Source organism: Acipenser ruthenus, chromosome 4 (genome assembly GCF_902713425.1).
Source record: "Acipenser ruthenus chromosome 4, fAciRut3.2 maternal haplotype, whole genome shotgun sequence".
Lineage (NCBI taxonomy): Eukaryota > Metazoa > Chordata > Actinopteri > Acipenseriformes > Acipenseridae > Acipenser > Acipenser ruthenus.
Window position 1 is genome coordinate 49,449,387 of NC_081192.1, and position 12,072 is coordinate 49,461,458.

General features: G+C 35.4%; 1 protein-coding gene across 1 annotated transcript in view; it reads left to right on the top strand.

Annotated features, from left to right (window-relative positions):
- The window catches only part of LOC117399594 (pituitary tumor-transforming gene 1 protein-interacting protein-like), a 30,062-nt gene extending 18,808 nt beyond the window's left edge, over positions 1 to 11,254 (top strand). Inside the window, exons 6-7 of the mRNA XM_033998879.3 lie at positions 1,080 to 1,126; positions 9,557 to 11,254. Coding sequence (XP_033854770.3) covers positions 1,080 to 1,126; positions 9,557 to 9,606 — 97 coding nt within the window. The 3' untranslated portion in view covers positions 9,607 to 11,254. The remainder of the gene's footprint in view (positions 1 to 1,079; positions 1,127 to 9,556) is intronic.
- The last annotated feature ends 818 nt before the right edge of the window (positions 11,255 to 12,072 follow it).

Here is a 12,072-nt window from a genome sequence, read left to right on the forward strand (position 1 = left end):
ATATTGAAATGTTTAAGTACTGTTTGCAGTACTTGAAGATGTGGCTGTTTTATTTTCATTCACTGATGTTCTTAAGTCAGTGACTCGCGACAATGTCATCAACGTTTTACGATTTGTTTAACTCAAGCTTTGAAAGTGGTTAGCAGCAAGACTCCACTGGACTGCACTTAGCAAATTATTTATGAATTAAAAAATATATAGCGTTATACACCCCTCACGTGTTGCTACAACTGTTTTAAATAATGTACCTGTAATTTATTCTTGTCATTAACATCCTGACAACTTTTTACACTTATAACTTTAAAGTCCGTTTTCAAAGCTGTTTTCAAAATGGCTGCTCTAGTGCTCTAAATCGCTGCAGGAAGAGTGATTTTTAAAACAAAAAACATACATGCTCTGGCTTTTCTGTTCCGTACCACATGGATCACTTAATTTGCATAAAGATTTCTATCTGTGGAGCTGGTAAAGTTCATTATTCATGTTTTGTTCAGCAAATGCTTTCCACGTAATGCATCTTTGATTTTCATCTATAATGTTATAAATCAAACAGTAATTATTTCATGTATTTGCATTAAGCTAATGGTTAATTCCTAATTAAATGTGCCTTTGCATTTCTGAAGAGGGTCATTATAATACCCTGCGGTTATTTCATTTTTGCTGACAGAAATCATGATGATCTGGAAAGGTTCATACATCTTGATAAAAAAGAACAGTATAAGTCTATTCAAGATAAACAGAAAAACAGTGTTTGAGAATAGAAAGACAGCAGCATGTATGTTTAATAGAAAGAGAAAATGTTTTCATATTTTCCCTGTGACTAAACCTACAGTAAATCTCAAACAATTAGGTGGGTTAAAAGTTTGATATTTGTGAATGATGGCTTACTGTAAAGGTGTGTGGTGTTTTAATGAATATTCAGTAAGAAATGTATGAATAAAATCATACATAAAAAACACAACTTCCTTTGTTTGATCTACTGTATAGCTTATATCTGCACTGTATAGGATTAGTTGATGGATCCCTACTATATTTTCATAGAAGGTTTCATTTTGAATAAATATATTTTTGTATTTTCACAGGAAGGCAGAAAAAAAGACTAAACATGATGAAATCCGTAAGAAGTATGGTATGTACAACTGTTTCCTTTATTTGTATACATTTTTACACACACACACTAGATATATAGATAGATAGATAGATAGATAGATAGATAGATAGATATGTGTTAACCCATTAGCTTACTTTTATTAATTTTTAATCTTGAACACACACACACACATTGTTTTACTAAAATTGTAAGTTCATTAGACTTCTTTGTTATGTGATATGACAGACACACACTTCTACAAAGAAAATGTTAAGCAGATCAGCAGTGTAGACTTCCTCTGATACATATAGAGTCCCGTCCCCCCCCCCCCCCAAGAAGTAGTTTCCTAGCTTGTGGGTCTTGACAAGATCAAAAAACGAGCACAGTCCTTTTTAAAAGCCCTGTATTTTCTCCACCAGCATTGGCCTGCTATTGCTACCTAGCTTGCAGAGTGCTGTTCCATCTAGAAACAGACACGTGTTCATCAACCCTGTGTATGACTTTCTGACCCTGTAACAATTCAGCAGCAGAGATGCATATTGAATTGATCTTGAGGCAGTAGGAGCAAGGCTATCACTTCAGTAAATCAGGAGTTATTCACAGTTGCTGTGCTCTGCAGATAAGCCTGTTCATGGTAAATAGAAAATGTTTGTAGATAACAAAAAGATCAGTGGAGATCTCACAAACTGCAGAGCTGTACTTGCTGTGTATTTGAAGTACGTTTTTCAAATAATGGAGTGAGATTTGCAAAATAACATTACATCCGTTTGTCATTGGTTACTATTCCAAAAGTATGTCCAAAAAGATAATTGTTTATTCAGTATATGCAGTGGGATCTCCTTTCCAGGCACAGAACAGGAAAATCCACTGAACAAAAGGCACATTACATTTTTACAGAAAAACGCAGCCCGTCTTTCTCCTCCCCAGTCCTGGCCATGCGCCCAATCACCTGGGGACTACACCCTGCTGATCTATGACCATTTTATGGTCCTGTGCGCAGTGTGTATCTAAAACCTAATGGTATGTGTATGAAATGTAGCTGGTTTAAACTGGAATCTAATCTAATTGTCAGTTATTTATTATCTCCTAATGTGCTTGGGATCTTCCTGGCCCACTGTGCTCTGTTATCTCCTTAGAGTGCTTGGGAGCCGTGCATAGCGAGTTTAGCTATTCACCCAGGCTATGTGGTCCTGGCTTCCATCAGTTTGTCAGCAGTGGCATGTGCATTTTGGAACTAGCAGTCTGCTATCTCCAGTGTCAGTTGCTTTTCAGAAAATATCCAGTCCACATGCTTAGCAAACTGCTACTCAATTTGTATTCATGTTTTTCAACAGCATTGATGTTTCAAAGCACAAAGTATTTTTTTAATTACTGGTGGCCAATGCTTTTAATTTACTTGTTGCATTGCAACTTGAATTACAACATTCAGGATTAGAAACTAACAATATTGTGGTACTAGTCCAAAGTACTAGTTCCTTTTGAAACTTGGTTCAGCTCGCCCTGATGTAAAGTTATTACGTGCCTAAGTTGGAACCAACAACAACAGTTGGGGTCCCTAAAAATAGGCTTACATTTTATTTTCCTAAAAAAATAAACACTGTTATAAATTTAGATTTGTTTTTAACAAAGGCACCAATCACCTGTTTGCACCTTGTTACTGAGCAACTACTGTACTGTGTGCTGAGAAACTGACACTGACAGCACCAGACGGGATGATAGAGGAAAAAAATTCTCTCAGCCGTGTCACCTTGCTGACCACAAAGCTCTGCCTAAAATTGACACTGACGCAAATAAAATGTTTATTTTATTGTTCATTACATGTGTTGCTATTTACAAAAATGCTGACTGGTTTGTGGAGTGGGGGTTACAACCTGCGAGTGAATTAAATAACTGAATTGCTACCTACAATAATTAAAGTACTCACATACACATGTGGTCTTCAATAAAGTCCCAATTTAATGACAGTACGTTTCACTGTAGCCCTCGGGATGAAATTGTTAACTAGGTGGCTTTTAAAACCGCTTCAGCAAGTACAGTAGAATCTACCAGAACTGACGGACACTGAGTCTACTAGGTTGGATACTAATGAGAGCATAACAAATACAAAAGAAACGAGGGAAACGCAGATCTTTTCAAGAAAGCTGGGAGACTTTGTATAAATGGATTTGAATATGTGAAGGATCACCTTCTGGTTTGTCAGAGTCGCCAGTGAATGTTTTACTTTAAATGGTGCAATAACTGTTCTGATTTTGAAGCATCCACACAATAATCTGTCAGCGCAGGTGATTTATTTGCACTGTGCAGGACCTTATTTCCCACCCCCTTTGGTGCTTGAGACCCGGAGCACTCACACAATCTCCGCCTATGCATCTATTATCAGTGATTTAAAGCCTGGTTTTCAAACAAACTGATTATTGCTCATCGGTACTGTCGGCATAAGAAAAGTGTGTTTTTAAAAAAGTAATTTCAGCTTCCAATCACTTAAAATATGCTGACGATAATGTAAACACCAAGCTACAGACATTGAGTCCAAAACTTTAAACGTGTTACTGTTTTGTAGGTAATATAGGGCAGCAGTGTGGAGTAGTGGTTAGGGCTCCGGAATCCTGACCGGAGGGTTGTGGGTTCAATCCCAGGTGGGGGACACTGCTGCTGTACCCTTGAGCAAGGTACTTTACCTAGATTGCTCCAGTAAAAACCCAACTGTATAAATGGTAATTGTATGTAAAAATATGTTGAAAAATGTAATGTAAATTAGCTAAAAGTAATGACGCTCAGTGCCAGAGTTACATTTTTGGGGTAGGGGTGGACAGTTATGTTAAAAGTCGCTATTGTAATTTACAGAATTCAGGAATAGAAATACATCTGGCAAAATGTTACACTGTCGACTTTATGACTGTTATGTAAGTAACACGGAGACAGCCTTGTTTAACCCCAGGCCATACATGGCAATTGACTTATAAAACATGTTTAATTGCGATGGGTCTTTCGTTAGACAGTACTGTACGTGTACCAAATATATACTATGTGCCAAGGTTACGACTTGGCGTGATTCTAAGCAGTGGCATTGCTCAGCAGTGTGGAGTAGTAGTGGTTAGGGCTCCCAGGTGGGGGACACTGCTGCTGTACCCTCGAACAAGGTACTTTACCTAGATTGCTCCAGTAAAAACCCAACTGTATGGGTAATTGTATGTAAAAATAATGTGTAAAAAATAATGTAATTGTATGTAAAAATAAAGTGATATCTTGTAACAATTGTAAGTCGCCCTGGATAAATGCGTCTGCTAAGAAATAAATAATAATAACTTTATTATGAAATATTGTGTTATGTTTTAAGCAACATATTACGATAATGTTCATTAATGGTAATTGTTTATTTGTTAGTTTTAAATTTAATAAAACAAGCCTATTTTTTTACCTTGTCACCGGCCCCCCTTTGCTAATGACCTCTTCAGTCGTTATTGTGAAATAACTTTACACTTCAAAGTTGCAACGCGTTTCAGTAAATTCAAACGCCCAGTAAACTTCTCATCCCACGCAGAGGGAGAACTGAAACATAAAACGTCATTGCAAGGTTGGCATTGCCAGGGAGATGAAGGGAGTTATCAGTTCCGAGGGACTGTTTTGTAAGCATTATGAATGCTTATTCACCGCTGCTAAACCCCATTCGAAAATTTTTTTTTTTTTTTTTTTTTAAACGCAATACTGTTAACGTGAGAGTATATCTGTACATTTGTTTTAAGTTCTCGCCCAGAGGACTACTGAGACAGACATCAACTAGTCCTCATCAGATTTAATTGGCCTCAGGCGAGTGGAAGTTTCTAACCCTGCAATATTAGTGTTCCGATTGCCATCTCTGGTGTCACCACTGCAGAAAAGGCTTAGCAGAAAAGGCTTTTTTAAAACTAGGTAATGGATTTGGATTAAGAATAACATGACGGTTTACAGCGGTGTGCTAGTCGTATCGCCCGACGCCCGGGACAAGAAGATGTGTGTGAGGGACAGGTTTTGCCGTTATACTTTGCCCGTCAGACAAGTCGTTTTTTATTTATTTATTTATTTTTCCTAAGTTCGTTCTGTTGCTAAAAAGACACTCCAGGTATGTTTTTAGAGAGCCACGCAAGTTTCTGAAAACTGAATTGCAGAAGTCTAGCACCTACACACAAACATTTTAGAAAGTGTTTTCGTCCCACCCCTATCACTTTTGAGTGGCTAGCTGTGGGAAATGCTGATCTTCTTTTGGTTACAAAGAAATCCAGAAGTGGCTGCCAAGAGAGCCTCTGGCAACGCACAGACTAATCTTTTAAATTAAGATGTTATTTACGTGTTTTGCAAATAAGTGATGCTGATTTTCTTAATGCATGAACATTTAAATGCAGCAATCTAGTAAAGCTACAACAACAAAAAACACCATCGTCGCTAAAGTATTAGTGGATTAGAAAAAATCGTGTTGTGTTCAAGCATGTACAGTACTTGTTCGGATGTTTAAAAAAAAAAAAAAAAAAAAAAAACTGGTGAAGTTTACTGTTTAGAAGCATTTCAAGACAAACTTTCACTGGCAAAAAATGTGATTTTTTTTTTTCTTTCAGTTTTAGTGTTTCTATCCTAGTTTGCTATTTACCATATTTGCATTTTTTTTGTAAATTTTATTTAAATGCTATATAAATACACTCCTTTTTTTTAAAGATTTGAACAGAAGCCATATTAGTTATTTATTGGACATGCGCAATCCATCAATTTGTGAAACCTATTAAAACATTTGTCAAATATGTTTATAATGATAGAAATTATATGCTTGGCAATGTGTGTGTATTTTTCAATGAGATTAGTGCAGAGAAAGAATGTTGTTGTCCCCCGTACCCCCCCACCCCCCAAAAAAAGCCATCAGTGTGTGAATCCAGGATCACCCTGCTGCCGCAGTGTTCCAGCTAGCCATCATGCTAATGCTAATGCCAGAGGTGGGTGCTTGTTAGTATGTGAGTGGTGCGGGATAAGGATTCAATGTCCATAACAGCAGGTATATATTTACAAATAGTCCAGTTTTTATTTATAAATTATCCCCTCTACCATCAGTGACGTTGGGGAATCCAACAGTGGGTTTTGTAGTCCCAAGCAATAAATACACGTGCAGATGCCCATGCTCTGAGGAGCTGTAATACGTCTGCAGTGCTGTGATAGTGCAGATGCTCCGTGTGGTAGGGCTAACTCAATTGTTTGAGCTCCTGTGGGCTCAGTCTGCCAAAATACAGTAAAACACAAAACAAAAACAAGCAATCCTCCGGCATCTTTGCTGTAGCTGCATCCCCTTTGTACTGCTAAATTCCTCCCTGTGATCAGTGTGGCAGCACACTCTATCCATACACACACACACACACACACACACACATATATATATAAAATCTCTTTTATTTTTAAACAGCTGAAGGGCTTTTGCCCAGAGTGTCCTGAAAATAAGTTTTTAATCTTTTAAAGCTTTTTAAAAACCTTTTCTTTCATATGCCTTCAATTTTGTACATGGCAGTTACTATATATATATATATATATATATATATATATATATATATATATATATATATATATATATATATATATATATATATTTTTTTTAATGTGTGTCTAAGAAACAGGGATCAAAATCTCAGAAAAAAAAGACTAGAAAACAGAAACTGTTTATCTATAGGTTGCAGGAAATAAGGATGTTCAACGGCAGTCAAGTATTTTGTTTAACGATGATTAGTTTTGGAGAAAGTGAGTGAATTTTCAACAGACTACTTGGGTATATACTTCATTTTGTGAAAGAAAAAAAAAGTTTCAAGAAATAAAATGTAAGTGAGCGCAAGCAAGCGCTGTATGTATATGAAGATCACAACCAGGAGTTTACAGTAACATACGATCTGTGTTGAGAATTTCAGCAGCCGATTAGCAGGTAGAAAGCAAGCGTTCAAACAGTTTTATAATTCATTATAATAGAAATCAAGTAATTGATGTGCGTGTTGAGTTCAGTGACAGGGCTTCAGATTGATTGACGCTTTTGGTATGAAAACAACTTGACTGCGTCAAAATACAGCAGGCGCTGATGCTTTGACGTGACGAGCTTGGTGTGAAAAGAACTTAACCGAAAACAATAATTTCATAGTGTATAAAAAGCGAAAGCACCGAAAAAAAAGATTTGCATAAAACTCAAATAGCTAAAAATAAGCACAATGGTTTCGCTCAGCATTTAATAAACAGAACAGAAAATAAAAAGGTTGAACAAACAAACACAAACACAAAATAGGACACGGCACTTACGCCAAAATAAATAGACAAACAAAACGAACTAACACTTAACAAACGGTGCACGGAGACAAACAAACACGGTGATTACTAAACACTTAATATTATTTTCCTTAATTTTACGTTCTCCTTCTCTCTCACCCGTTCTCCACTCTCGAACACCCAACCCCGAGTGAAAGAAATGTGCATCTATATATATATATATATACTGTTGTGCTGGGATTCAATTACTAATTAATTATTCACTTGAATCCCAGCACGTGAATTAATTCTGTGCAACCCCGTGCTCACATACTATACTTTAAATGCACGTGCAGTGATGTGCAGTCCCGTGCCTAAATACAAATATACAATTTAAATCACACGTGAAACACAGACCTGTTTATATACCGTGTACCAATCTCTATACACCAACATTAACACACGCAACATACAACACATAACACACACATGCACACAGGGGCGGGGCACATTGCCACAGTGATATAATCTAATATTAGTATATCACACACATCCTGAAGTGCCTTATTGCTTACTTAAATGTCAGCTTCTGGAATTGCTTTGCATAAGAGTGTGTGTGTGGTGGTGTTCCAGATCAATAATGAAAAAACACATGGCAGAGCAGAATATTTTTTTTATGGAAATACACGTGTGATGTTCCTCAGATGCACTACATTTTTATTTTATTTTATTATTATTATTATTTTTTTAATATTTCCTATTGTAGGACTTTGAAGGTATTTACTTAAAGTAATTTTAATCCCCGCTGGTCTGTTAGATGACATGACTGAAGAAGAGTTTGATCAGGGAGGCTGGAGTGGAGTGGACTAGGGGACCAAAACCAGAGAGACAATTTCTAGTATAGGTCAAACAGCAGTGACTTTTTTTATTGCAATCCTTTTATTTAAAATAAATATAACCTAGCTAAAGTGATGGCACAAATTTAATTAAAAAAAAAAAAAAAAAGCTTACCATTATACAGTGGTACTCGGTCCAAAAATATTTAAATCAGTTTCTCAAATGTTGTGTTTTTTTTTGTTTTTTTTTAAATATTATAATTTTATTTATTTATTGGGGAAACAAAATTAGATTTATTATGAACAGTTTTTGTACAATGTGTAGGAAATAAACCCTACAGATGAAGTCCTGAGACAACTACTAGACAAGTCAAATTGATGTTGCAAGTTTAAAGAAGTTTGGGTTGGGGTTTAGTTGTGTTGCAGAACAGGCACATAGACTATCATGAGCTAGACAATTCCCTTTGCAAGTTTGTTTTTGTTTGTGTGAAGAATGAACCAACTTTTAAACTGAATTATTCAGTTATTATTATTTGTGTATTTAGCAGACGCCTTTATCCAAGGCGACTTACAGAGACTAGGGTGTGTGAACTATGCATCAGCTGCAGAGTCACTTACAACTACGTCTCACCCGAAAGACGGAGCACAAGGAGGTTAAGTGACTTGCTCAGGGTCACACAATGAGTCAGTGGCTGAGGTGGGATTTAAACCAGGGACCTCCTGGTTACAAGCCCTTTTCTTTAAGCACTGGACCACACACCCTCCTTAAATTGGTATTTGTAATAGATTGTAATATAATCTCATACATAAACCTTTCTTTTGTTTGTGATTGTGTATCTTTTCCATCTGCATTTACTTTTATTTTTAGCAATATCTTACGAACCAATCATCCGACTGTGTTGGAATGATGGAGGCATATGAATATTTATATATTTATTCCTGATCATAGATTTAAATGTTCTGAAAACATGACATTCACATCTCAGTTGACAAAACCAAGATGTGCGATGCTTGTTTTGAAGTGCTTTTAGCTCGCCCTTGCATTGAAAACTGACTCCTCTTTCCAGCAATGTATGGCGTCCCATTTCCTTTGGATGGAGAGGGCACTTCGCCTAGAATGCTTTGTCACACCATGCTATTCAAATAAATCAAAACACTTTTTGAGTAACCTCCTAATTTGACTTTACCTTTATGAACAGCACCAGTTTTTATATTACAAATATGTGAACACATTAAAAACAGTTCATTCTCAGTAAAAAAATGTCAGTTTGAAGTAAAATCATTTGTATTCTTTAAATATGATATGGCAACTTAAAACTTGATCTTATGCCAGATACTATATGTCCTTTTAAACATTTTTTTTCAACCAATAACATGATGTTTTTTTCTTTTCTAGGTCTTTTATCAAATTCAGACCATCCCTACAGCAGATTTGAGAATGATTAAAAGTGCAATCAAGATGTGCTGGTTTTAAGGGTGGAAGGGGCAGACGGTTCTACAAGTTGTACACAGTTTATTTTTTCTAATTTAACTCCTATTTTCATGTACACAGTCATTGATTTTGGTTGCTATAATTCACTCTCCGAGCTGTAAATTTAATAAGGACGAAAGTCTTTGTTGCATTAAAGGGTTTGCTGATTTTGTTAATATGTTCCTACTTCCAAGTAAAATATTTTCAAACTGTAACATTGGTCACATTTATACTTTTCACACTAAGTATATAAATATTGTTTAGAATTTTTCCGCTTTGTGCTCACTAGCATTCTGAATGACCCCTCCCTTCATTTAAAGAAGTAATCTTTAAACGGTTGTGCATTGATGATTGTTACTGACTTCATTGCTGTGCTTATTAAAACAAGATGCCTGTAAGCTGTTAAGAACATTTAAATTATTTTAATCTTTCTTCATAATCAATTATGATTTTTCATATTGTCGTATGTACTATTTCAAGGCACCAAAAGAGACTATATATTTTAGAACGTTTCTAAATAAAATGCAATAGAAATATTCATGTTTAACTGTATGCAACAGCTTTTTCTCAGACCTGGATTAGCAGTAATCTTGCCCTGTTGAGATCTATACATGGTTCCTTTTTGTTAGTGTATGTTTCATTTAAGTACCCATCAGTGGAAGCACATATTGAGTTTTCATAGTGGCATACAATTGAAGTGTGATTTAGTTTTGATTAAGAATCTGTGAACTTCAGTTGACACAATTATAGCCCTTATGTCATTATCATATCATGAACGTTAAAAAAAAAAAAAAAAAAAAAAATACTACCACCAATCAGTGTTGCCCTACAAACAAAGCTTCTCAAAAGTATTGTATAATGATTGCCTAATCTTTGGTTAAGGGTACTGAAATACTATACTGTAGTTTATTCATCACCACTCGGCACCTTTTATAATGCTCATTTTAGTTAAACAGGATTTATTAATGAAATGTATACTTTTGAACCAGAATATCTGGAGAGGATAGTCCCACATTACTGCTAATTGTAAGGCTGAGACAACTGCTTCAAAATTGTCTGTACGTTACTATATTGCAACTAGTGGCAAAGGAAGTATAGAATATATACTGTACATACTTAACCAGAAATTATATCTGACAGCTAAAATATACAAAATACTGTCATTTAGTTTAGTGTTGTTAACATAGTGGAGGACATTTTGCATAACGTTTATATATATATATATATATATATATATATATATATATATATATATATATATATATATATATATATATATATATATAAAAATTTGTGGCAGACTAGGGGGAGGAGAAGAAACAAACGTAGTCCAAGAGGGGCTTAAAGACTACATTCCCCAAAATGCCACGGGAAGGAGCCAGGATGAGGTACACTTGGCTCTAAAAATTGATGAATGTTACCTGCCTGTGATTAGCAGCCAGGTATTTAACAGGCCAGCATTGTTTGTTCTGGGCAGTCTCCGGTCTGTGGGAAGAGAGAAGCTGTCACATTGAATAGACCTGTGTGGTTTTAAAAAAAAAAAAAGGTAGTGTGTGAACCTTTTTGTTTGTGTGGTGTATTGTTTATTTTTGTTCTGTGTAAAAAATAAAAGTGCAATTCTGGTGTGTGGGTCTGTGTTTTAAAAGGGCAAGACGAACCTCAGCTGTGAACTGTGTTTATATATATCTATATATATATTAATTATACAGAGAGAGAGAGAGAGTGAATGAGAGAGAGAATATGAATAGATATCATTTTGAACAAATTGTCCTGACTGTTTTTAAAATATCCAGCAGTAAATGGAAGCATTTTAACCAGCTAAATGCGGTTGTGAGTTCACCTTTTGCTCTTAATACGGTTTATATACACACACACACACAGAGTTTGGTTACAAAGGGCAGCGACAACCACACTAGTTAATCCTTTTCAGAGAAAGTATCGAGTGCGGTTATTAATTCAGTTCGGTTAGTTAATGCGCATTAAATGTGTGTGTATTACAACCGCAGTTGGTGCTCAGTGGATGTCTGCACAACTAAAGATGTTGTTTTAGACATTTCCATGTGATAAACATGGCTAATTTTATATATATATATATATATATATATATATATATATATATATATATATATATATATATATATAGTGCCTTGCAAAAGTATTCAGACCCCTGACCAATTATCTCATATTACTGAATTACAAATAGCACATTGAAATTTCATTCTGTTTGATATTTTATTTTAAAACACTGAAACTCAAAATCAATTATTGTAAGGTGACATTGGTTTTATGTTGGGAAATATTTTTAAGAAAAATAAAAAACTGAAATATCTTGCTTGCAAAGTATTCAACCCCCACACATTAATATTTGGTAGAGCCACCTTTCGCTGCAATAACAGCTTTAAGTCTTTTGGGGTAAGTATGTACCAGCTTTGCACACAGTG